General features: G+C 41.3%; 2 protein-coding genes across 5 annotated transcripts in view; one reads left to right on the top strand and one right to left on the bottom strand.

Annotated features, from left to right (window-relative positions):
- Window positions 1-1432: 1432 nt before the first annotated feature.
- On the bottom strand, window positions 1433-7091 carry LOC133568985 (chemokine XC receptor 1-like). 2 transcript variants are annotated; one of them, XM_061921148.1, is made up of 2 exons: window positions 6980-7091; window positions 1433-3532 (listed from the first exon to the last, which is right to left on the bottom strand). In XM_061921148.1, the coding sequence occupies exon 2, from the start codon at window positions 3525-3527 to the stop codon at window positions 2451-2453; it is 1077 nt and encodes a 358-aa protein (XP_061777132.1). In that variant the 5' UTR covers window positions 3528-3532; window positions 6980-7091; the 3' UTR covers window positions 1433-2450. The 2 variants fall into 2 exon arrangements, with proteins under 2 accessions (XP_061777132.1, XP_061777133.1); XM_061921149.1 differs by having other exon boundaries at window positions 1433-3529; window positions 6980-7041.
- A 5174-nt stretch (window positions 7092-12265) lies between these two features.
- fyco1b (FYVE and coiled-coil domain autophagy adaptor 1b) overlaps window positions 12266-27765 on the top strand; it is a 29874-nt gene continuing 14374 nt past the window's right edge. For 2 of the 3 annotated variants that reach the window (XR_009809687.1, XM_061921036.1), the window contains exons 1-12: window positions 12266-12355; window positions 14287-14356; window positions 14436-14542; window positions 15868-15993; window positions 18631-18737; window positions 19601-19744; window positions 20136-20229; window positions 20308-22671; window positions 22750-22842; window positions 24967-25082; window positions 25248-25409; window positions 26357-26497. Coding sequence is in view for 2 of the 3 variants with exons in the window: in XM_061921036.1 (XP_061777020.1) it covers window positions 14296-14356; window positions 14436-14542; window positions 15868-15993; window positions 18631-18737; window positions 19601-19744; window positions 20136-20229; window positions 20308-22671; window positions 22750-22842; window positions 24967-25082; window positions 25248-25409; window positions 26357-26497 (3515 nt within the window). In the remaining variant the exon portion in view is untranslated. The remainder of the gene's footprint in view (window positions 12356-14286; window positions 14357-14435; window positions 14543-15867; window positions 15994-18630; window positions 18738-19600; window positions 19745-20135; window positions 20230-20307; window positions 22672-22749; window positions 22843-24966; window positions 25083-25247; window positions 25410-26356; window positions 26498-27765) is intronic. The other variant, XM_061921037.1, reaches the window with a different exon arrangement.

Here is a 27765-nt window from a genome sequence, read left to right as displayed (position 1 = left end):
GGTCCTCTGTCCCACAGGGACATTGGTCCCTAATAAAGTGAAAAAGAAACATCATTACATTATTGCTCACAATCCTTCCAAGATTCTTTTGTGATTGTTTTGGAATGTCTGAATTGGAAGATGCGGCAAAGAGAAATCATTAAATCAACTTCTGGTCTTATGTATTTGTTATCAATGTTTTAACCTCAAAAAGCAAAGGATTTGAACCAAAAATTGAAAAATAATGTGTTGACGTTTGACTCATTTTATACCACATAGACTTAAAAGTCGACATTAGATGGCAGTAAAAGCACATACTAAGAGACCATTCTCAGATTACTGTTCTGTTTCAATTTGTTATAATTAATAATATTACTAATAATTCCAATTACCGCCAAAAACGTTCCTTATAGTAACATTCCCTGTGTATGTTTTACACTTTAAAAGTCTTCATCCATCTTAAACATTCAGTTATGTTTCAACTAGAGTTGTACGGTATACCGGTGTTAGTGTAACTAATGAATCATATTCGGTACTATACCACCTCTAAAAAATATTGGTCCCCCAACCCACCCGCTCCTTCGTCGTCATCACATCGTGTCATTGCTGGTTTACGAGGAGCATGTTGGGCAGCGCGCACACACAGAGTACTTACAAGCAGAGACAGCGTGTATACAGAAAAGGGAGAATGGGTGCATTTTGGCTAAAAAAGAAAAGATAAAAGTGAAGTTTTAACACTGAAAAACCCTCAGGAAGAGCTGCTTTAAGACATGGCCAGCTAGCTTGCGGCTAAAGTCCAACCCCAGTCTGCATGCAATGTTTCAGCTACTTCTAAATCACTAATCTTCGCCTCCATGACGACAAATAAAGTAATTTTCTTACAAGTACCATTATCACTGCAGGACGAGGAATAACTAAACATGCTTCACTACACACCGTAGTGAAGCATAATGTAAACAAACGCCATTGGTGGATCTACACCTGACATCCACTGTAATGATACCAAGTACAGGAGCGTATCTAGTCAATACTACTATGATTACATCAATATTTCTTAGCTTCACAAAATCTTCTTTAGTTTTTTTAAAATTCATATTACGTTTATAAAGTCAGGAAACACGTCCCTGGACACATGAGGACTTTGAATATGACCAATGTATGATCCTGTAACGACTTGGTATCGGATTAAAACCCCAAATGTGTGGTATCATCCAAAACCGATGTCAAGTATCAAAGAAGAGAAGAATAAGTGATTATTACATTTGAACAGAAGTGTAGATAGAACATGTTAAAACAGAAAGTAAGCAGATATTAACATTAAATGAACAAGTAAATTAATAATTCTTTAATAATTTTGACAAAGTAATAGAACTGCATACTTCAATTTGTTCCTTAAATAAAGACAAATTAGCAATTATAACCATATGTTTAATGGACCGTAAGATTTTTTTGTTAAAATAAAGTCAATAATGCCATTTTTTTGTGGTCCCCTTTATTTACAAAAGTACCGAAAACTATGGAAATATTGGTATCGGGTCAACACTGTCATGAAGTGTTGGTGACCAACCCCAAAATGCAGAGATGACAGGCTTTGTACAAGAAAACATGGTTTTAATGTTTAAAAAAAAAAAGCATGGAAAACACTAACCATAAACCAGGAAACACAAAACAGGGACAGGAGTCGGGATCCAGGGTATATATCGCAGCATTAAAAAAAATGGCAGTCCACAAAATACAGCAAACAATACTCCAGCCCTGACTGGAGGGCAAGGCAGGTTGAAATAATGTCTCTGATTACTCCTTCGGCAGCAGGTGAGCGGGCAAACAGGAATTAGAGGCAGGTGGAAATAATAAGTAACCACGGTAATGTTAGAGATCTTTTGGAGAAGATCTGAAGGGGGAATGACAGAGAGATATCTATATATATCATATTTAAAAGTTATCTATTTTCTCCATAGTCATTTTGAAATAGCTAGTGTACTCTGTTTATCTTTTCCCTATCTCATGACCGATGGTACACTGTAGACGACCTTGAGCTTGGAATGCAGGAGTAGCAATAATTTTTCTTCCCATTTCTTTCTGTCTACAGCTTAGGAAAACAATAGATAACTTGGGCGATGCGATTTGAATGTGTTGTTCATAGATTGGTCTCTCCAAAGCTTTGGAGTAAAATGTCAAAATACCTAATTCTGTCTGGAATTCATTTAAAATCAGCTTATGTGTATTCAAAAGAACTTGGGGGTGACCAGCAACTTAAATTTCCTCGGGGGAACATCTGGTCAAAACGAAACAGTAACAAAAACAAACAAGGATGCACAAAAAACAGGAACTAATGGAGTCCAAAACTAACAGAACATAACAAAACATGATGCGGGACATAGATCGTGACAAACACTAGTTCAAAGTTTTATAATAAATTTGTCAAAAAACAACAACCCTGAGTTTGGAGCCGGCCATGCACTTTGGTACACTTACAGAACGAGCACCTCCCCGCTCGACAGCGATGTGATCGTATGGCGGCTCTGTCGACCGCTTACGTTGCTGTGGCGATGACTCCCCATCATTCTCTTCAGGTGCCTTTTGTACTTGGAGCCCACCAGAACGTAGAAGACGGGATTGAGGCAGCAGTGCGAGAAGGCCAAAAGCCTGCTGACGTGAAAGACATAACCCAGCAAGTTGCGTCCGGCGCATCTTTCCGCTAAAGTCGTGAAGTTGACGGCCGTGTCTGGCCAAAAGTGCAGAGATCCCAGGAAGAGCGTGACGTTGTAAGGAGCCCATCCTACGAAGAAGACCAGCAAGAGGGCGAAAATGAGCTTCAAGGTTCTGTTTCTGCGTCTGTGGGAGGAACGACGCAGCAGTCGGCACAAGATTTGAGAATAGCAAAAGATGAACACGCCCGAGATGAGGAGAAAAATAAGGTTTTGCTGGTAGATTCTCCACAGGCTGCCGTAGGAATCCCCGTACACGCATTCGCCCTGTTCGTCTTGGTGTACCACTTTGGAGAAAATGAAGGCAGGGGTGGCAACCAGGATGCTAAGAATCCAAATGAGCGCGGAGACTCGCAGACTGCAGGCACCCGCGGCGGACACCAATCCTGAGAGAGGGTTCAACACGGCCGCGTAACGCTGGACCGTCATGGCGATGAGGAGCAGGCCGCTGCTGTAGAAGCCCACGTCGAACACAAAGCTCACCACCTTGCACGCGGTCTCCCCTAAAGTCCAGCCGAACACGTGGTAGTAGGCCCAGAAGGGCAAGGCTGAGGCGAAGAGGAGGTCCGACACGGCCAGGTTGAAGATGAAGGCGTTGGTGAGGGTTTTGATGTTCTCGTACTTGAGCAGGATCACTGTGACCAGGATGTTGCCCAGCAGGCTGAGGACCAGCATCGCTGAGAAGAAGACGGGACTGCTGATCTTCCCAAAGTGAATCAGGCCTGTGGCGTTACACTTTTCATCCATGTAGTAAGTGTCATACTCATAATACTCATATTCGTAATAATCATATGTCCAGGTAGTTGCTGGGAAGCTGGTCATCTCCTCAGTCGCAGCCATGTCTACTGTGATAAGATGGAAGAAATCACACAAACATCATTTTAGTTGCTTCTGTGGTTATCATCACACTTTGCAGCCGTGAGTGGACCACATTGTCTTGTTGGTTAAGCTCAGGGGTGTCAAACTCAAATACAGAGTGGGCCAAAATTTTAAACGGAACAAAGCTGCGGGCCAAGTTTGAACAAAGTAACCTTTTAATAGGGACCCAAAACAAGTTTTGCATTAAATATTGAACAAGCAAGGCTTATATAACTTTAGTGAAATGCAAAATCCTGTTTCAAATAATAATAATAATAATAGTCACCTTTCACCTCATCCACACAGTATCACCTTTACTCAGCCATCAGTATCAACACTATCCTCAACTGATGTCAAAGTGTTGCAGTATTATCATCAGGGTAGAAAAATACATTATTATCATCAGTGCAGTAAAACTGTTGCAATACCATTTTGTATAAGTATCATGATATCGGTGTCATTGATCTAATAGTATCATGATATTGTTGTTGTTGATCTAATAGTATCATAATATTATTGGCATTGCTATAATAGTATCATATCATTGTCATTGATGTAAAACTATCATGATACAATTGACGTAAAAGTCTCATGTCATTTTCATTTATGTTAAAGTATCATTGATGTACAAGTATCATGATATCATTGTCTTTGATGTAAAAAAAATAATTATATTGTCATTGATGTAAAAGTATTATTAGATATCATTGATGTAAAAGTATCATTATATCCATCCATCCATTTTCTACCGCTTATTCCCTTTCGGGGTGGCGGGGGGCGCTGGCGCCTATCTCAGCTACAATCGGGCGGAAGGCAGGGTACACCCTGGACAAGTCGCCACCTCATCGCAGGGCCAACACAGATATCATTTATGTAAAAGTATCATGCTATAATTGACATAAAAGTATCATGATATCGTCGACATCCATTGCTTTCCTCCTCTCTAAGGTTCTCATAATCATTATTGTCACAGACGTCCCACTGGGTGTGAGTTTTCCTTGCCCTTATGTGGGCCTACCGAGGATGTCGTAGTGGTTTGTGCAGCCCTTTGAGACACTAGTGATTTAGGGCTATATAAGTAAACATTGAATAAAAAAAATATCAATGGCATATCAAATAACATTTTAATAAAAATGTTACGCTTTTTTTCTATTTGCAATCTTCTAAGGTAAATATAAATTTTTTTTCCACAGGCTAATAATACATTTGATAATAAAATAACAATAATGAATGAACCAAACATTCAAGCCTCGAAGTAGCAAGAGAAAATGCATGAATAAAACGTTAATTATTGGTCAGTTTGCTGAAAGTTTCCCGGAAGAGTTAGTGCTGCAAGGGGATCAGGGTATTTGTTCTGTTGTGTTACGGTGCGGATGTTCACCCGAAATGTGTTTGTCATTCTTGTTTGGTGTGGGTTCACAGTGTGGCACATATTTTTAACGGTGCTAAAGTTGTTTATACGGCCACCCTCAGTGTGACCTGTATGGCTGTTGACCAAGTATGCATTGTGCGTGCGTGTGTGTGTGTATAAGCCACAAATATTATGTGACACGCTGTTAGTATGGAGGAAAAGCGGACGTGACGACACGTTTGTAGAGAACGCTACAGGCAGTACCTTAAATGCACGCCCCTCATATAGTTGTCCAGTTGGAAATCGGTATAAATTCGGGAGAATGGTTGCCCCGGGAGATTTTCGGGAGGGGCACTAAACTTCGGGAGTCTACCGGGAAAATTAGGAGAATGCGGTGTTACAGCGGCACCGACGCTGTAACACCGGCGGGCCAGCTCTAATGCTAAATTGATATTGCGTCAAGGGCCAATTTAAATTACACGGCGGGCCAGAGTTTGACCCCCATGGATAAGCTGCTCTTTTGGTCTCAGCAGGGTAAATACTCTCAAACTATTTTCTTTTGTAAATAGTGTTCAAAAACTACAACACCTGAGCTTTTACAGATGTCAATACTTGTCATGTCTTGTGATCCTGTTTTGTTTAGTTCCGTTCTGTTTTGCTTAAGACTCCATTGTTTCCTGTTTTTGCACTTCCTTGTTTGCTTTGTTTCCATGTCAACCCTTTAGTTTTCACCTGTCCCCAAGTCACGCACCTGTTTTCACTAATCATTAAACTATTATTTAATGATTGTACCTCTGATACACTCCATAGGTATGCTTCTTGCCATGCCACGTAAGTTTTTGTTTCTTCATGCCACAGTTATCGAGTTTTGTTTTCATGTTCATAGATTCTGCCTTTGTGCAAGTTTTTGTTCATTAAGTTAAGTTAAAGTACCAATGATTTTCTCACACACTTGGTGTGGCGAAATTTGTCCTCTGCATTTGACCCATCCCCTTGATCCCACCCTGGGAGGTGAGGGGAGCAGTGGTCAGCAGCGGTGCAGCGCCCAGGAATCATTTATGGTGATTTAACCCCCAATTCCAACCCCTTGATGCTGAGTGCTAAGCAGGGAGGTAATGGGTCCCATTTTTTTTTATAGTCTTTGATATGACTCACAACCTACCCATCTCAGGGCGGACACTTTAACCACTAGGCCACTGATTAGCCAAGTTTTTGTACTTCCCCCTTGTGCGCGCCTTTTGTTCCTTTTTTTTATAGCAATTAATAAATATGTCCTTACTTTCACGCCTTGCCCGCGCCAACTTTCCTTTGCCTTTTGGAAAAACTGGCGACTTGTCCAGGGTGTACCCCGCCTTCCGCCCGATTGTAGCTGAGATAGGCGCCAGCGCCCCCCGCGACCCCAAAAGGGAATAAAGAAACGGATGAATGGATGGATGGTTGGTTGATGGCGACTTTCTGTCAAAACTTGGACTTTGAGGTTTGTTTTTCTGGAATGTAAAGGAAAGTTGTCGCAGGCAAGGCGTGAAGGTAAGGACATATTTATTAATTGCTATAAAAAAAAGGAACAAAAGGCGCGCACAAGGCGGAAGTACAAAAACTTGGCTATTGAACAAAAACTTGCACAAAGGCAGAAACTATGAACATGAAACAAATCTCGATAACTGTGGCATGAAGAAACAAAAACTTACTTGGCATGGCAAGAAGCATAACTATGGAGTGTATCAGAGGTAAAGTCGCCAGGCTGACTTCCTGGCAACTTTCGGTTTAAATAATAGTTACATGATTAGTGAAAACAGGTGCGTGACTTGGGGACAGGCGAAAACTAATAGGTTGACATGGAAACAAAGCAGACAAGGAAGTGCAAAAACAGGAAACAATGGAGTCTTAAGCAAAACAGAACATAACTAAACAAAACATGATCACAAGACAAGACATTACTAATTGTCATTATCCTCAATCAATTAGATAATCAATAGAAATTAACTTATCAGCAATACTTGCATAATTTAAAAGGACAATAATGAAATATTGTCAGTTTAGATCGTCATTTATAAGACTGAATAATGTAGAGAACATACTTTACCTGCACAAATGCTATAGTACACACAGCAGATAGTCCCTCAGTTGGAGATAAGTGAAAGCCACTGTTCCTTTATTAAGAGCTGTAGCTGTCAACATCATTTTCACACTCCACACCCACAGGAGTTTCCCCTCTGTCATTTTGGAGCAAACACTCACATAAAACTAAAGCGGTTATATAATGCATAGTCAATGCATTCTTTTACATATATTAAGGGCAGGGGTGTCCAAACTTTTTCCACTGAGGGCCACACATGGAAAAATTTAAGCATGTGGGGGCCATTTTGATATTTTTCATTTTCAAACCATAACAAAATATATGGATTTTTAAAATGTATTTTACCTTTAGGGGTCCACTCCCTGTATGATCAGTGCCAGAGCTTGGTCCGCATTGCCGGCAGTAAGTCGGACACATTTCCAGTGAGGGTTGGACTCCGCCAAGATATTTCATATTCACACTGAGTAACGTAATTTTGTTCTTGTTTTTTTGCAAATAATCATGAATTTAGAATGTAATGGCAGCAACACATTGCAAAAAAGGCATTCTTACCAGTGTGTTACATGGCCTTTCCTTTTAACAACACTCAGTGCAGGTTTGGGAACTGAGGAGACACATTTTTGAAGTGGAATTTGTAGCTGGTGAAAGAAGCACATTGTATACATGTTATATAATTTCATAGTGATTATAGTAAATAAATACAATGTATAAATATTCGGTTCATATTCACATATAATGTGATTAAAAATGTATTTTATTTGGTAATTTTCAAACCATAACAAAATATAGTAAGTCGGACACATTTCCAGTGAGGGTTGGACTCCGCCAAGGCTGTCCTTTGTCACCCATTCTGTTCATAACTTTTATGGACAGAATTTCTAGGCGCAGTCAAGGCGTTGAGGGGTTCCGGTTTGGTGACCGCAGGATTAGGTCTCTGCTTTTTGCAGATGATGTGGTCCTGATGGCTTCATCTGGCCGGAATCTTCAGCTCTCGCTGGATCGGTTCGCCACCGAGTGTGAAGCGACCGGAATGAGAATCAGCACCTCCAAGTCCGAGTCCATGGTTCTCGCCCGGAAAAGGGTGGAATGCCATCTCCGGGTTGGGGAGGAGACCCTGCCCCAAGTGGAGGAGTTCAAGTACCTAGGAGTCTTGTTCACGAGTGAGGGAAGAGTGGATCGTGAGATGGACAGGCGGATCGGTGCGGCGTCTTCAGTAATGCGGACGTTGTACCGATCCGTTGTGGTGAAGAAGGAGCTGAGCCGGAAGGCAAAGCTCTCAATTTACCAGTCGATCTACGTTCCCATCCTCACCTATGGTCATGAGCTTTGGGTCATGACCGAAAGGATAAGATCACGGGTACAAGCGGCCCAAATGAGTTTCCTTTGGGCTCTCCCTTAGAGATAGGGTGAGAAGCTCTGCCATCCGGGAGGAACTCAAAGTAAAGCCGCTGCTCCTTCACATCGAGAGGAGCCAGATGAGGTGGTTCGGGCATCTGGTCAGGATGCCACCCGAACGCCTCCCTAGGGAGGTGTTTAGGGCACGTCCAACCGGTAGGAGGCCACGGGGAAGACCCAGGACACGTTGGGAAGACTATGTCTCCCGGCTGGCCTGGGAACGCCTCGGGATCCCCCGGGAAGAGCTAGACGAAGTGGCTGGGGAGAGGGAAGTCTGGGTTTCCCTGCTTAGGCTGCTGCCCCCGTGACCCGACCTCGGATAAGCGGAAGGTAATGGATGGATGGATGGATGGGTCCCGGGGACCCTAATGGGTCCCAGTTAATAAAATGTTAAAAATAAGTCTAATTTTTATTATTATTTTTTATTTAACGCTTACAGTAAATCTCTATATCAACTCAAAAAAAAAAAAAAAAGAAAAGGTTTTATGGCATTTGTGTCAAAACATCTTTGTTTTTTTAATAGTAAAAGTGAAATACGCAATATTTAGTAATTAGAGCCCTACAAAATCAATAATGCAGGACACCATTGATTTTAATTCTTTATTATTGTTGAGTAATCACAGTGAAAAGATAAATTGCTACATTTGTATTAGGGTTTTTTTTTTTTTACTTTCAACACTTAAGTTACGAGATCACCTTCAGATATAGCTATCGATTTTACGTTTTAACTATTATTTTGTTTTTTTTTATGCTATTTGGTAGAAGAAAACTTAGTTTTTATATGGCGACTTTTTTTTTTTATGCTATTTTATGCTACTTTTTTTTTTTTTATGCTATTTGGTAGAAGAAAACTTAGTTTTTATATGGCGACTGCACAATATATGCAATATTTACCACAAAAAACATTTTAAAATGAAATTTTTGAACTAATTGGAGCTTTGAAAATATTTCATTATAACATGGATTTTTTCTGTCATTATTTTTTGTTTTGTGCAATGGCAAAAAAATAAATAATTGATTGATTGAAAGTTTTAATTAGTAGATTGCACAGTACAGTACATATTCCATACAATTGACCACTAAATGGTAACACCCCAATAAGTTTTTCAACTTGTTTAAGTCGGGGTCCACGTTAATCAATTCATGGTAAAGATGGTTTTTACATGGTAAAATAAAGACAAAAGAAGAAAAAAAAACAGCCTGCATGGCAGCTTTGTGTCAACATTGTAACTTTTTCTCGATAGATTTTACCACATTCCAATATTTTTAATGTTCTTTTTTATTTTTGCAATAGCATTTCCAGAATGTGTGGCGGGCCACTAAACAATTAGCTGCGGGCTGCAAATGGCCCCCGGGCCGCACTTTGGACATCCCTGGTTTAGATTATATCATGAAAAAATATATGTGAGGTGCATGTCTATTACCTGACCGCTTCTGTGTTAGCTACCTCTCTTTGTTTATAATGTCTATTGTCTGCTGGATCTACTCTCTATTTTATGCTGCCCCTTTTTTTTTTCCATCTCTGCAGCTGTTATGTATACTGTAATATTCTACATGGTAATTGGGATTTGTTATATTTTGTATATATTATTTACAAATATAACATACTATATGGGTGCTTCACGGTGGCAGAGGGGTTAGTGCGTCTGCCTCACAATACGAAGGTCCTGCAGTCCTGGGTTCAAATCCAGGCTCGAGATCTTTCTGTGTGGGGTTTGCATGTTCTCCCCGTGAATGCGTGGGTTCTATTCCGGCTTCCTCCCACTTCCAAAGACATGCACCTGGGGATAGGTTGATTGGCAACACTAAATTGGCCCTAGAGTGTGAATGTTGTCTGTCTATCTGTGTTGGCCCTGCCATGAGGTGGCGACTTGTCCAGGGTGTACCCCGCCTTCCGCCCGATTGTAGCTGAGATAGGCGCCAGGCCCCGCGACCCCGAAAGGGAATAAGCGGTAGAAAATGGATGGATGGATGGACATACTATATGAGTATATTACATACTGTATATATAATACAGTGGTTCTCAACCTTTTTTCAGTGATGTACCCCCTGTGAAATTTTTTTAATTCAAGTACCCACAATAAGAGCAAATCATTTTTGGTTGAAAAAAAGAGATAAAGAAGTAAAATACAGCACAGTGTCATCATTTTCTGATTTATTGAATTTTTTAACAGTGCAAAATATTGCTCATTTGTGGTGGTCTTTCTTGAACTATTTTGAAAAAAAAGATATAAAAATAACAACATTTTTTTTTGAAAGATAAACAAGTGATTCAATTATAAATAAAGATTTCTACACATAGAAGTAATCATCAACTTAAAGTTACCTCTTTGGGGATTGTAATAGAGATCCATCTGGATTCATCAACTTCATTCTAAACATTTCTTAACAAAAAAATCCGTTTTTAATTCATGGAACATGTCCAAAAAAAATCGACACTGAATACTGCATTGTTGCATTTCTTTTCACAGTTTATGAACTTAATTTTACGTGAGATTTTTTTAAAATATTCTAAAAATAGCAACAATTCAAAAATCCTTTATAAATATGAAGGATTTTTGAATTGTTGCTATTTTTAGAATATTTCAAAAAAATCTCACGTACCCCTTGGCATACCTTCAAGTACGCGTACCCCCATTTGAGAACCACTGATATAATATATATAATATAATATTATCAGGTGGAAACTTGTCCTGAGTGTACCCCGCCTTCCACCCGAATGCAGCTGAGATAGGCTCCAGCACCCCCCGCGACCCCAAAAGGGACAAGCAGTAGGAAAAGGATGGATATACATATGTGTGTGTATATATATATATATATATATATATATATATATATATATATATATATATATATATATATATATATATATATATATATATATATATATATATATATATATATATATATATATATATATATATATATATGTGGGACGGCGTGGCGAAGTTGGTAGAGCGGTTGCGCCAGCAATCTGAGGGTTACTGGTTCAATCCCCACCTTCTACCACCCTTGTCGTGTCCGTTGTGTCCTTGGGCAAGACACTTCACCCTTGCTCCTGATGGACCCTGGTGAGCGCCTTGCATGGCAGCACCCACCGTCAGTGTGTGAATGTGTGTGTGAATGGGTGAATGTGGAAATATTGTCAAAGCGCTTTGGGCTCCTTAAAAAGGGGTAAAAAAAAGCGCTATTCAAGTACAACCCATTCACCATTTACCACTTATCATGTGTGTATGTATATATATATATATATATATATATACATACATATATATATATATATATATATATATATATATATATTAATGCTGGAGCCTATCTTAGCTGCATTTAGGCGGAAGGCAGAGTCCACCCTGGACAAGTTACCGCCTCATAATATTCTATCAAATAGATTATATATACAGTATATAATATACTCATATATTATACTATTATATTATATTTGTATCTAATATATACTATGTATAATATTATATATTATATATATATATATATATATATATATATATAATATTATATTATATATATGTTTTATAAATATTACATATATGTTATATTTGATATTGCTACTATGGTACATTTTTAGTATACTTAATACCTGCATTATCCTTTCCAGCCTTCACCTTTCCATCCTTTGAAATTGAGCTACTGTGTGGAACAATTTTGTCAAAGTTTGTCTCAGTCTATGTTAGAATGTTACATTGCACATATATTTTGTATTTTCTGTATTTTATAAAATATAATTTACCCACCAACAATATATGTATAAATTCAGCAGAATTTAAAATGTATAAATATGCTTTAAAAAATAGCTCTTCTTGTTTATGTAATCGCTACATCTCAACCGAACTTGGGTTTAATGTAAACTGCGCCTCGCCGGTTGGTCAGCACGCCTGTCAATCATGAAGTTAGCCCCACCCCCAGTCACCGTCGCACGTTTCCACAAAGAACGCAATTGTTGTGGCCATTCTAGGCAATATACGCCAAGTAAGTGTCATTTTTGGCATTTATTATGCGATGATACATGGTTGTCTCTTATTTTACCGTCAGCCCGAGTCAATATTCGTGTTTAAACAACGTTATCGGACCCGAAAGTGGGGTCTAATAGCAGGTGTCTGTGCTATAAGTAGCGGTCTCCTCGTCTCTTAGCTGTATTAAATATACACTTTTTGCTCTATGACGCATTTGCTAATGTAAAATATGCCATTCGACCTCTGTTGTCTGTAATTATAGCAACATCTCTCAGTGTGACCTGTTGGTATGTGTCTTTAAATGGACTCATTCATGTGAAACAACAACCTTCCATCCATCCATCTTCTTCCGCTTATCCGAGGTCGGGTCGCGGGGGCAGCAGCCTAAGCAGGGAAGCCCAGATATCCCTCTCCCCAGCCACATCCAGCGCTCTTCCCGGGGGGATCCCTAGCCAGCCGGGAGACATATCAATCAATGAAGTGTGAATTATATTTATATAGCACTTTTCTCTAGTGCCTTAAAGCGCTTTACATAGTGAAACCCAATATCTAAGTTACATTTAAACCAGTGTGGGTGGCACTGGGAGCAGGTGGGTAAAGTGTCTTGTTCAAGGACACAACGGCAGTGACTAGGATGACGGGAGCGGGAATCGAACCTGCAGCCCTCAAGTTGCTGGCACGGCCGCTCTACCAACCGAGCTATGCAATGTTTATTTATGTAGCCCTAAATCACCAGTGTCTCAAAGGGCTGCACAAACCACAACGACAAAGTCAGTAGAGCCCACATAAGGGCAAGGAAAACTCACCCCAGTGGGACGTCTGTGACAGTGACAATGATGACTATGAGAAACCTTGGGGAGGACCGCATATGTGGGCATCCCCCCCCCCCCCCCACCCCCCCCAGGGGACCGAAAGCAATGGATGTCGAGCGGGTCTAACATGATGCTGTGAAAGTTCAATCCATAGTGGATCCAACACAACCGTGAGAGTCCAGTCCAAAGTGGATCCAACACAGGAAACCATCCCAAGCGGAGGCAAAATAGCAGCGCAGAGACGTTCCTGGCCGATACACAGGCAAGCATTCCATCCTGGGTCTCTACTTTGGACAGCCAGTGCTTCATCCATGGCCACCGGACCGGACCACCTCCAGTGGGACAGAGGAGAAAAAAAAAAGAAACGGCAGATCAACTGGTCTAAAAAAGGGGTCTATTTAAAGTCTAGAGTATACAAATGAGTTTTAAGGTGAGACTTAAATGCTTCTGCTGAGGTGGCATCTCGAACTGTTACCGGGAGGGCATTCCAGAGTACTGGAGCCCGAACGGAAAACGCTCTATAGCCCGCAGACTTTTTTTGGGCTTTGGGAATCACTAATAAGCCGGAGTCCTTTAAACGCAGATTTCTTGCCGGGACATATGGTACAATACAATCGGCAAGATAGGATGGAGCTAGACCGTGTAGTATTTTATACGTAAGTAGTAAAACCTTAAAGTCACATCTTAAGTGCACAGGAAGCCAGTGCAGGTGAGCCAGTATAGGTATATATGTATGTATATATGTATATAAAGGTATATACAGTATAGGTATATATGTATATGTATATATATGTATATAAAGGTATATACAGTATAGGTATATATGTATGTATATATGTATATAAAGGTATATACAGTATAGGTATATATGTATGTATATATGTATATAAAGGTATATACAGTATAGGTATATATGTATGTATATATGTATATAAAGGTATAGACAGTATAGGCATAATATGATCAAACGTTTTTATTCTTGTCAAAAGTCTAGCAGCCGCACTTTATACCGACTGTAATCTTTTAATGCTAGACATGGGGAGACCCGAAAATAATACGTTACAGTAATCGAGACGAGACTGGGTCTTCCCCGTGGCCTCCTAACTTTTGGAAATTATTTTCTGTCATCCAAAAGTGGTCCACGATGGCCTCCTGCACACCAGTTGGCCAGAGTCAGCTGCAGAGGATCATCAGAGATTTACACGGTAAATAAAAGACGTACTGGTTCACGACATCACACTGAGAGTGAGCCGTTTCTAACGTTTTCTTACATTTGTGTCTTAGATGCCGTGCTACAGTTGAGTCAAGAACACAATGAGTATTCGGAACCTGTAACCGACAACAGCGCCAACCTGCGCAAGTTCTTCTGCAAGCTCGAGTACCTGCTGCAGGTAGGTTCAGTGCGCACGTCAGTTCCCAGGTTTTTCCATTTAAAGGCCTACTGAAAGCCACTACTACCCACCACGCAGTCTGATAGTTTATATATCAATGATGAAATATTAACATTGCAACACATGCCAATACGGCCGGGTTAGTTTACTAAATTGCAATTTCAAATTTCCCGGGAGTTTCGTCTTCGAAACGTCGTGTAATGATGACGTGTACGCCGAAATATCCTGCTGAAACGTCTCGGTATGACACGTGCGCGTGACGTCAGCATCGTTCCCAGCTATTAAGTTGTCTGTTTTCATCGCAAAATTCCACAGTGTTCTGGACATTTGTTTCGCTGAATCTTTTGCAATTTGTTCAATGAACAATGGAGACATCAAAGAAGAAAGCTGTAGGTGGGAAGCGGTGTATTGCGGCCGGCTGTAGCAACACAAACACAGCCGCTGTTTCATTGTTTACGTTCCCGAAAGTTGACGGTGAAGCTTTACTATGGAACAGAGCGGTCAAGCGAACGCGGTTCCGTACCTCATGTTTCGGTGAGAAAATGGTGGTAATAAGTCGGCTCTTACCGTAGACATGAGCGGAGAGCTTGAGTCCTTCCTCCTGCGCCTGTCAAAGAGGCAGCTGCGGACTCTCTTGCCTCCTCCCATCGGCTGCCCCCGACCGTCGGATGCTTCCACCGTGGAGGAAGCAAAAAAAAAAAAAATCTCAGCCCGGCCCCACCGGCCGCCTTCACCTCGTCAAGAAAAGGGGCTTCCCTCGGAGACACTGGCGGTCACCACACCCGTGGCCACACCCCTCCGGCTTTTTTTCCCCCGCCGTGCCAAATTCCGTTGACAAAAGTGCCAGGTTTACGCCACTTTCTTGCCGCACACTATTACTATTGGATTGGACCACACACACAAAGTACAGTGTATTATACAGCGATTATTCCCTCTAGTCTTTTTTTATTTTTTTTTCTAGTCCTTCAACTCTCACTTTCCTCATCCACGAATCTTTCATCCTCGCTCAAATTAATGGGGAAATCGTCGCTTTCTCGGTCCGAATCGCTCTCGCTGCAGGTGGCCATGATTGTAAACAATGTGCGGATGTGAGGAGCTCCACAACCCGTGACGTCACGCGCATATCGTCTGGCAAGGCTTTTTTATTAGCGACCAAAAGTTGCAAACTTTATCGTGGATGTTCTCTACTAAATCCTTTCAGCAAAAATATGGCAATATCGCGAAATGATCAAGTATGACAAATAGAATGGACCTGCTATCCCCGTTTAAATAAGAAAATCTCATTTCAGTAGGCCTTTGATGCAAAGAATGCGTGTGTTTTCCAGTTTGACCTGAAGGAGAAGACAACCTTTCTCGGACAGAGAAAAGACTACTGGGATTACTTCTGCGACTGCCTGATTGAGATCAAGGGTGCTAATGATGGCATCCGTTTTGTAAAGTCCATCCCCGAGGTAATCCCAGCGTGCACACCACCACTGACGCACACACACACACACACACACACACACACACCAACCTGAGATGGGGCATTGCCGTGCAACACAAGCACGGACACAAATATACTGAGCGTTTAATCGTCTAAATAATCCTTTGGTCAGTCGCTCGGCGCCACTCACACACCTTCTTCCACCTGGGACAACTCTTCTTTCCTCTGCGCTTTCACAGGAATCCGAAGTGGTGAGCTTTTTCTCAGACAGCAAACCTCCCGAGTTAATGCACAGTTTAGGCCGGCTCACTTTTTTAAAATTATATTTATTTTTGCTCTTGAATAGTTAAGAATTGGTAGCAGTCGCTGTATGTTTTTGTCACGTCTATTGACCCGCAGATGATGACGACAGTGGTACCAAAACCATCGCAAATAATAGGGATTCAAAAAGAAAAAAAACATTCATTAATTTTCTGCGGTTAGAACTTTGAATTTACAACTATCTATATCAAGGGTGTCCAAAGTTTTTCCACTGAGTAAATTGAAAAATTAAAGAATGCGTGGGCCATTTTGATATTTTTCATGTTCAAACCATAAGAAAATATAGGGATTTTTTTTTTACCTTTAGGGGTCCCGTGGACCATAGAGGGTCTCAATCATTAAAATGTTAAAAATAAGTCAAGTTATTATTTTTTTGTAATTATTTAACACTTAGAGTACATCTCTATATCAACTTGAGGTTCATATGAAGTATTAAAAAAAAAGGGTTTTATGCCTTTTTTGTCAAAGATAACTTTGTTTTTTTAGTAAAAATTAAATATGCAGTATCTAGTCATTAAAACCATAAAAGACCAATAATGCAGGACACCATTGATTTTAATTCACTATTATTTTTTTGAGAAATCACAGTGTAAAGATAAATAAAATCCCACTAAATATCTTTGGGATCCAAAAGGTGCCTCACTCATAAAGTGATACATTTTTATAATATATATTTTTTAACTTTCAACACTTAAGTTACAAGATCAACTTCAGATATATCTGTTGATTTTACATTTAAACTATTATTTTGTTTTGTTTTATGGTCTTTAGTAAATAAAATGTTGATGTTTTTATATGGCAACCACACAATATATGCAATATTTTTTGCACATAAAACATTTTAAAGTAAAGTTTTTGAAGTAACTGGAGTCTTGAAAATAGTTGATTATAACATTGATTTTTTTGTATTTGTTTTTGTTTGTTTGAGCAATGGAAAAACAATTAAAAAAAAAACAGCCTGCATGACAGCTTTGTGTCAACATTACAACTTTTTCCTTGTTAATTTTCACCACATTCCACTTTTTTCAATGTTTTTATTTTATTTTTGAAATGGCATTTCCAGAATGTGTGGCTGGCAGGCAAGCATTTAGCTGCGGGCCGCAAACGGCCCCCGGGCACCCCTGATCTATATGAACTCCCAAATAGCACTCACTCGCATCGCTAATGTTTGTTTTGCTCAATAAATGCAGATCAAGTTTATGCAATTTAATGCTCATATTTTTCATGAAAAAAAAATCAAATTTCATTCTGTTTTCATTTGTGTTACAGAAGGTCACACTGTGATATTATTGTACAGTGTTTCCCACAGGTCAGGCATCTATTTGTAGTTGTGTGGTCGGGCGTCAGGGGGGGAAGTTGGAATATAATTACAACACTTTATGTACATATTTATATACATATTTATATAATATTTACATATTTATATAATATGTAACTACATTCACAGACAGAGTCCCATTGCTTTCATGAGTGGTCGAGCGAGTCAAAAGCCGTCCGTTGTGTCCTGAGCAAGACACTTCACCCTTGCTCCTGATGGGTGCTGGTTGGCGCCTTGCATGGCAGCTCCCTCCATCAGTGTGTGAATGTGTGTGTGAATGGGTAAATGTGGAAGTAGTGTCAAAGCGCTTTGAGTACCTTGAAGGTAGAAAAGCGCTATACAAGTACAACCCATTTATCATTTATTATTATAATGGAATTGTAATTCAAGTAAAAATATACTGTATCAGTTGAGCTTTATTTGGCATATTAGAGTTACCTTGCCATGTATACGCTTGATTCTGAACTCATCCTAAATGCATCAAAAAGACATTTACAGACATTATATACATCACAGGGTTCAATTTCTCTTACAGTAGTCTTGTGTAGTGTTCCATCAAATATGAAGGTCCCTCCAGCTGGTGTCCTGGAAGGAGGCTGTCTTACGCAAATCTCTCCATCTGCTAATGTAGCTAAGACGTTAGACTTGCAGAGGGACACTGGTGCAACGCTGAGGAGGCCTTTCTTTTTTTAAGAAACGGAAGGGATCTATTTTCCAAAAGCATAAAGTTAAGAATACTGCTCATATTTTTAGTCTGTTTGGATTATGGACAATTTGCCTATTTACAAACTGTAAAGACACAGTATTTTAAATATTCAGTCCATGATCTGTTATCAATTGTGTTATTGTGTGTGTGTCCTCAGTTAAAAACCTCTCTAGGTAAAGGAAGAGCCTTTATCCGCTACTCGCTTGTTCAGTTTGGATTAGGGACAATTTGCTAAATAACAAACTGTAAAGACACAGTATTTTAAATATTCAGTCCATGATCTGTTATCAATTGTGTTATTGTGTGTGTGTCCTCAGTTAAAAACCTCTCTAGGTAAAGGAAGGGCCTTTATCCGCTACTCGCTTGTTCACCAGCGTCTTGCGGACACGTTGCAGCAGTGTCTCATTAATCAGAAAGTCACAAGGTAAGTAAGAAATGCAAATACATTTGTTGTCAGCAATGTTTCATGTAATGTGTCTATTTTGTAGTGTTTTTTTTCCCAGGAAGTGTGACTCCCTCTTCCTTATTTGTTTGTCTTAGTTCTACTTTCGCACTACCTACTCACTTCTCAAAAACAATAACTCCACCTGAATTGGAGACAGAATATACTTCTGTGCAATGTGTAATCCACAATAGTAAACATATTGATAAATGACATACAACAACTATCGTAGAGTTTGTAAAATCCCCCCAGAATTGATTAATTCGCTGGAATTTGAAAGACAATATAACATACATCCATAAACGTGGATGCATATGCAAAAGTGCAATGTATTTATCTGTACAGTAATCTGTTTATTTATATCTGCACCTTATTGCTCTTTTATCCTGCACTACCATGAGCTAATGCAACGAAATTTCGTTCTTATCTGTACTGTTATGTTCAAATTTGAATGACAATAAAAATGAACATGCAAACTCCACACAGAAAGATCCCGAGCTCGGGATTGAACTCAGGACTACTCAGGACCTTTGTATTGTGAGGCAGACGCACTAACCCCTCCTCCACCGTGCTGCCCAAAAACATGCACCTGGGGATAGGTTGATTTGCAACACTAAATGGTCCCTAGTGTGTGAATGTGAGTGTGGATGTTGTCTATCTGTGTTGACCCTGCGATGAGGTGGCGACTTGTCCAGGGTGTACCCCGCCTTCCGCCCGATTGTAGCTGAGATAGGCTCCAGCACCCCCCGCGACCCCGAAGGGAATAAGCGGTATTAAATGGATGGTCTGATGGAATAAAAAGGAAGTCTAAGTCTAAGTTAAACTGTACCTCCATATTTCCTCAGCAACTGGTATTATGCTCGCAGTCCATTCCTGGACCCCCGCATCACCTTGGACATCATAAACCACCTGTACGAGCTCAACCAGATCCAATTTGATTTGGCAGCCCAAGGTTACGGTCTCGACGTTGACTGGCCGGCCTTTGCCAGGTAACTGTTGCTGACTTGTGTTGACATCAGCTGATTTGTTTTTGAAAAGCCTAACCTTAACTGAGACTGATACCCAGTTGTACTACATGGTACCTTCTGGTTGTTAGACATAGTGCCTGATCAACTGGGTCCCAAGCATGAATAGAAACTACAAACTAAACATACACACAAGAATTAGCTTAGCCTGTTCTTCGAACTGTGGATACTGCAGTGTTGCTAATACTCCGCAGTCTCAACTTTGCTGCAGCGTCCTGTTTTTTTGCAGTCCTCAGTTTCCTCCTGGATAAAATGTGTCTCTTTACTCTTGTCCTTTTTTTGGGGGGGTAAAAATTAGAAGATTTATTTGACTGACATGAATCAACTTCATTTCTGGCTTTTCTTCATATGGAAGACGGACATTAGGGGCTGGCTCATCATTCCTGTGGAGGCCTCCCAGTCGTTGCTCCAGTGTCAACAGTCTGGTCAGTAGTTATTCGCAGATCCAGGTATAACCTTCTAAAAACTTATGAAGTTTTTGTTTGAAGATCAGATGCAAAAGGTCCTATGTTCCATCTGCCATCCAGGATAAGGAGTTCCCAAACCCAGACTTGAGTCACCTAACTGATCTTGGAGGCCAGGGAGAAGCCTCACCCTGCGGCATTGCAGACAATCTCCCCTTTGACCTTGCTCAATCTGAGATAAGGCAGCACAAGCATCTGGCACGGGTGGATGAACTGAACAAAGAGACGGCACAGCTGAAAGATGTCGTGAAGAACCTTCAGGGCCAGTTGCTAGAAGCTCAGAAGACCACGGGCCCTACTACAAAGATGGATGTCAGTAATCACTATCAGACATGTTGGGAAGGTAAAAACAATGAGCTTCAGAATAGACTGACAGCCACTGAGAACAAAAACATGGAGCTTCGGTCAAAGCTGGATGAGGCTCTTAAAGAAAAGAAAAGCTATTGCGACTCTGCCTGGAAAATCCAGGAACTTGTGGAAAAACTGAAGACGGTGGAGGAAGAGAAGTTGGAGGTCAAGAGGGAGGCAGACGACAGAGCCAGGCTTTTGGAGCGTATGTCTCAGGAGTTGAAAATAAAGGAAGAAGAGTTTAGGACCAGCACAGAGAAGCTGGCCAATGTCAAATCCAGGGCCCAGGACGAGCGCGAGGACACCCTCCAGCGTCTGGAGGAGCTCCAGGGTGCCGTCAGTCGCATTCAGGGAGCCTTGTCGCTGAAGGAGAAAGAGAGCGGAAACTTGAGAGCACAACTTCAGCACCTGCAGGGCTCGCTAGAGTGCAGAGAACGACAAGCGGAGGACCTGCGGAGGAGGCTGCAGGAGGAGCGTGACGAAATTGAGCGGCGATGCAGCGTCCGAGATAGCCAGAATGAAACTCTGGAGGTTCAAGTACTGGATCTGCAAAAAATCCTTACAAGCAGAGAGCGGGAGCTTACTGTCAGCTCAGAGAAGATCAAGCACTTGGAAGAACAATTGGAGAAGATGAATGTCGAGACAGGAACTCCGATTTCAAAAACTGCTGAAGATGACACATTCGAACAAACTGGGAACCTCGAGAACTACAAAGCCCAGCACTGTGAGCTGAATTTCACGATACTGCAAGCCCTTAAAAAGAGCGAAGAGAGCGTTGTTGAGCTAACTCGCAGCAGGGAAGCCTTGTTAAACCAGCTCGCTGCTTTGAGGGCTTCTGAGAAGCATCTTAAGGTAAGGTTGGAGGCTGCAGAGCTGTGCGTGAAAGAGCGTGAGAAGAAGCTTCTAGATAAAAACTGCCATTTGGAAGAGCTTGTAGAGAAGGCTTTTCTCGAGAAGGAGCGATCTGACACTCAACTGAAGAACATACAGCAGGAAAATGGAGAGCTCCGAGAGTTTCAGTCCTCGTTGAAGATTCAACTGGCCGAGGCTCAAGAGGAGCTAGACTTGCTTAGCGTCAAAGTGTCCAATTTGGACGAAAACCTTACAGAGTCCCAAAAAAAACGCGCGGAGCTTCTGGTAAAAATCCAGGAACAGGAGGCACAGCTCCAAGAGCAGAAGGCTCAATGTGGTCTTCTGCAGGCTCGAACTGAGGAGCTTGAAAGCAGGGCCTCAGAGGTGCACGATGAAAAGGGGGCGTCCGAAAGCAATGAGAAAATGCCAAAGGTTCCAGAGGAAGATCTGACATCTGAGAACAAAGAAGGTCCTTTCAGGCTGGTGATTGCTGAAGCTCAGCTGGAGCTCAATCTGAGGGAGGTGCACCGGCTCAGGGAGGAAGTGGTGGAGCTCCGGGCTCAGCTGCTGTCCGGCACGGAGGAGAGAATGAAAGCTCAGGCCCTTCAAGAAGTGACAGAGGCCTCCAGGGAGGATCTCAGAGTCTTGACAGAACAACTCAAGGCTCAAGTGGAGGAGCTTAACAGGCGGCACGTAGATGAAATCCTGCGTTCTCGTGAGCGGGAGGATGTGCTGATCCGCGAGCGAGATGGTGAGGCCCAGGCTCGGACCGGCCTCGCTGCAGAGGTAACGGCTTCTGGAGAGGAGCTGCACAAGCTCAAGCAGCGCTATGACGCCATGTGCCTGGAGAACAGTGACTCCAGGGAGGCATTGCACCGGGCCAACACTGAAACCGCCGAGCTGGGAGTTCGCGTGTGCATGCTCACGGCCGAAAAGGAAGAGGCCGACCTGCGCTGGGAGAGCCTCTCCAAGAGGTTGCGTGAGCTGGAAGATGAAGCCTCAAAGGAGGACACAAGGTTGAACGCTCGCACTGAGCAGTACCGCCTGGAAAACCAGCAGCTCCTCAGCAAGCTCCACCAAGAGAAGGGCCTGACGCAGAAGCTGCAGGAAGAACTTTACAAGGCCCAGAAGGAGATAGAGACGCTGCAGGAGAGAAGTCGTGAGGGGCTGGAGGCTTTCCGTGTGGAGTTGAGCAACCAGGCCTTCAGCCACAGTGGCCAACTGCAGGTCAGACAGACACCTTCAAATATTTTTGGGTGAAAAAGCATACAGACAAGCTACATCATCATTTGTGTTGTCATTTAGAGTATGAATGAAGAGTCGATGGATGTGAGGTTACAGCTGATGTCCGAGCGGGAGAAAGCAGTCGAGTTGGAGAACAAACTAAAGCGATTAGAGGTGAGAATATCTTAAAAGTCCCATGTTATAGTATTAGTCTACAATTGGAACTAGGTCTCAGAGGTGGAACAATAGTGAATTGGAAGTGTTTTGTCTTAAATCTGGCCTTCATGCTGTAATGCGGACAGTTTAAAGAGGCTTTTAGTAAGCCCTACTGGAAACACACCAGTGAAGTGAAGTGAATTATATTTATATAGCGCTTTTCTCTAGTGACTCAAAGCGCTTTACATAGTGAAACCCAATATCTAAGTTACATTTAAACCAGTGTGGGTGGCACTGGGAGCAGGTGGGTAAGGTGTCTTGCCCAAGGACACAACGGCAGTGACTAGGATGGCGGAAGCGGGAATCGAACCTGCAACCCTCAAGTTGCTGGCACGGCTGCTCTACCAACCGAGCTATACCGCCGTAGCAATAGACACACCAGTTTGTGTGTATATTGCTTTAATGCTAATTAACTGTGTCTAGCTTTTAATGCTAAGAAATACAAAGTGTGTGTCTGTCAGGTTCAATCACTGATGACATCTATTCATGCAGAGACAGAGTTCATTTTGGCTCAAAGAGGAGAGACGTATTGGGCTGTACACTTAGTTACAGTTCCAACTGACGCTCTGAGGCACAGGCCACGTGCTCCACTATTTATTCGGGAGGTCCCTGGTTACATCATTGAGGCTGCTTTTGATGGAAGTGGGGGTCATTTCAGCAGCCCCAGTTAGACACAATATATGATTATTCATGAAATGGAAATGTGCTAACACTCGTGATAATGGCCTGTCTCTGCTTTGTCTGCGTCAAGGCACCTGATGTTCGCCCTTGGCAATCAGCAGGCCGGGTCTGGACACAAACACTGATACGAGACGACTTGCAATCTTGAATTACAAGTTGTCCCTTTGCACAGATAGAAAAGTACAACTTCAGCACAATTGATAATAACTATAGCAACGGCCTATAAGCATAAGAGTTGTGTGATAACTTACACATAATTATTCTAACAATGTCCAAGAAGCACTTTTGACAAATGCACTGTAACTATGCACTTGTCCAACAACGGAAAACACAACTTTAAGAAGTGGGACAGGAGGACACAAACATTAGCAATACTAGTATACCTATTTTTGCCAGGGAGGTGAATCTTACAACAACTCAGATTTAATTCTGAATCATTGAGTGACAATTTGATTTAGAATTGATTCTCAATTCACACAATATATGGTATGATAAATATTACTAAGTTCTTTCAAAGCAAGGTAAGGTTTAAAAAGTTCCTCTTGTCTGCTGACGTATGCACACTGATTCAGATGTGAATTAATGTTATTTGATTACACCTATATGCTAAACATTATAGTCACATTTTAACAAGATACGTTTTTAGGTGAGACTATAACAAGAAAAAAAAAATCCAACTAGTCTCACAACTCCCATGTCTGTAGCTGACAGTTGGCAGAGCCCCCGGCTTTATTTTGAGATGCATAGTTTTTTTCCAAACCGTCGTCCGTGATGTAGTGGCATATACACAAGGTGGGCTCATTAAGCTGTGGACAGGAGATCAGAGTTGTCCATTCTTCAACTTCAAAAACAAAGAACTGAAGCAAACACGTGAGAGAGATGATAGGTTTTTCTCTACTTTGGCGTTCACAAATGAAGTGTACTTCTTTGAAAATACACTGTTGAATGTTAAACACCACATTACAGCACTAATATGATGCTCCTGACAATAATGATGATACTTTTACACATCTTTCGTAACTCATAAATAATCCTCACATGGAAAAAAAGGCAGTTGCATAGTTAGAAGGCCACTAAATACACTTTAAAGGAGATGTGAGATATCACTACTGGTATGTAGTGAATATTTCTCATAAGATATACTGTTTCGATGAACATTGTTAGTATTATTATGACACATTATTATTAATACATTTGATAATTAAAGTTATTTATTAAGCTTTGTTTGGGCTGAGTTGCATAACCGGTCATTAAAAAGTCACGTTATGGATGATAGTTCTTGGACCATTTCAAGTAAAACAAATCATCATCATGCCCATATATCTCTAGATTCAAGGTTACATACTGTATTGTGGTCGTCATACAGTAGATCTTTGCATACAAACGATGTCTCATTGTTAGGCTGAGGCGCAGAGTTCCCGCCAGCACCTAGTGGGGAAAGACATCCAGGTGGCCCAGTCGGAAAATCTCATCCAGCAGCAAAAAGAGTTAATCCTTCTGAAAACTAATTTATCAAGGTGAGATGTTTGCATAATCCTCCTTAAGCTTTAAAACCGCGTGCAGCAATTGGAAATGCTTGTTTATGATCATTGGCGTGTTTAATTCCAGCATGCATGGAGTTTTTTTTCCTACCATTTGATTGTTGTTTTTCTTGTCACTAATCATCCTATGTTTAAGTTCAGAAGTGAGGAGGAGCTGGAGAGGGCTCGGCGGGACTGTCTGGAGCTCCGGGACACTTTGAAAAGGCTCACGTTGGACAAAGAGAACTTTGACCTGAGGACGGCCATCGGAGTTGACGACCTGTACCGCACAATGGTGGAGGAGAGGATTGTGAAGCTCATCAGGTATACAAATGCTATAAATTCACCGTTAACATCGTAACCACTCACATTGTGGCATGTAATGGTCTAAATGGAAAATAGTAAATGGGTTTTGCTTGTATAGCGCCTTTCCACCTTCAAGGTGTTTGATTGATTGATTGATACTTTTATTAGTAGATTGCACAGTACAGTACATATTCCGTACAATTGACCACTAAATGGTAACACCCCAATACGTTTTTCAACTTGTTTAAGTCGGGGTCCACGTTAATCAATTCATGGTACAAATATATACTATCAACATAATACAGTCATCACACAAGTTAATCATCATAGTATGTACATTGAATTATTTACATTATTTACAATCCGTGGGGTGGGATGAGGAGATTTGGTTGATATCAGTACTTCAGTCATCAACAATTGCATCAACAGAGAAATGTGGACATTGAAACAGTGTAGGTCTTATTTAGTAGGATATGTACAGCCAGCAGAGAACATAGTGAGTTCACATAGCATAAGAACAAGTATATACATTAGAAGTACATTTGAGTTGTTTATAATCCGGGGAGATGGGATGTGAATGGAGGAGGGTATTAGTAAAGTGTTGAAGTTGCCTGGAGGTGTTGTTTTAGAGCGGTTTTGAAGGAATATAGAGATGCACTTACTTTTATACCTGTTGGGAGTGCATTCCACATTGATGTGGCATAGAAAGAGAATGAGTTAAGACCTTTGTTAGATCGGAATCTGGGTTTAACGTGGTTTGTGGAGCTCCCCCTGGTGTTGTGGTTATGGCGGTCATTTACGTTAAGGAAGTAGTTTGACATGTACTTCGGTATCAAGGAGGTGTCGCGGATTTTATAGACTAGGCTCAGTGCAAGTTGTTTTACTCTGGTACTCTAAGCGCTTTGACACTATTTCCACATTCACCCATTCACACATCCATTCACACACTGATACTTAACTTGTAGGGAGAAGGACGAACTGTGGCAGAAAATGGACGCCCTGGAGTTTGAGAAAAAGCTGCGCAACGAGGAGACGGAGCGGGACGTCAACTACTGCCTGAGCTGTCGCACTCCCTTCGGATGGTGGCTCCGCAAATACTACTGCAGGTCGGACGGACACCACATTCATGTTCCATTTTCCCGCATTACGTCTGACATTTAATGGCTCATTTCATTGTCGTTAAAAGTGCTTGGTTATGTCTCAATTTATGCACTTCAATGACTACACTTTTTATTTTGACCACACTTAAAAATACATCAAAAGGCAATGTGCTCTCACTACCCGGATGTTGCACTCAACAATGATGTGTTTACAGCGATCGACCCTAGCTGCCCTCAATAATCGCTATCTTGGCTACGCAGCGAAAGAGGAGAGACCTATGGTGCGCTCCATTTGTACTGGGAACCCAGTTCCAAGTCGGAATTTCAATTGGAATGCGCCACAAGGTTGGATTTACCACTTGGAAAGTTGGAGCATTCTCACCAACCCCGAGTTTGTTTCAAAGATAGCTGCTCTGGATGTAAACAATGATATCCGCTTCTAAAATATCCATTGTTAGCACTTCTGATTAGTTTCTGTTGCAGTTAATCAACCATAAACAATTTATAGTTGTATGTAGGGCTGGGCGATATATCGATATAATCGATATATAGGTTTGTCTCTGTGCGATATAGAAAATGACTATGTCGTGATATTCGAGTATAAGTTCTCACTCAGTTGCTTTTAGCTGCTGGCATTACACTACAGGCTCTCCTCTCTCTTTCTTGTCTCTTCTTCTCACAGACAGCAAGCACACCTTATTACATACGTCACATACTGCTGCGTCATACGCCCTCGCGGAGCAGAGAGGTAGCAGCAGGGGTAACGTTAGCTGTGGTGCTAGCGGAGCCGTGCGAGTGGTAATACGAGAGAAAGAAGGTGCGAATTTGGTAACAAATGAAGGAAGAATTAATTCCCAAGAAAAACAGCAAGGGCCGCATCGTCTGGTGCGAATATGTTGAACAGACAACCGTAATTTGTCAAATGTGGGGCAAAAGTATTGCTACAAAATGTAGCATTACTGCTAATATGTAGCATCATTTGAAAAGTCACCTGCCAGAGAATGAAGAGTGATTTCTCCGCATGTCAACATTTCCATTCGGTGCCACACGCCCACACCATCAAAATGCCGAGTCAAACATTTCCAGATCAACACCGTATGAAAGAAATAGTGATTTTTTTTTTAGTTGTGATTCCCTTTTCTGCATGAAAGTTTAAAAGTAGCATATATTAACGCAGTATGAAGAAGAGTGTTTGAATGTAGACACATAGAATCATCATACTGCTGTGATTTTATCAATCAATCAATCAATGTTTACTTATATAGCCCTAAATC

The sequence above is a fragment of the Nerophis ophidion genome, linkage group LG14, assembly GCF_033978795.1.
Source record: "Nerophis ophidion isolate RoL-2023_Sa linkage group LG14, RoL_Noph_v1.0, whole genome shotgun sequence".
Classification (NCBI taxonomy): Eukaryota; Metazoa; Chordata; class Actinopteri; order Syngnathiformes; family Syngnathidae; genus Nerophis; species Nerophis ophidion.
This window is presented reverse-complemented; position numbering and strand designations above follow the sequence as displayed.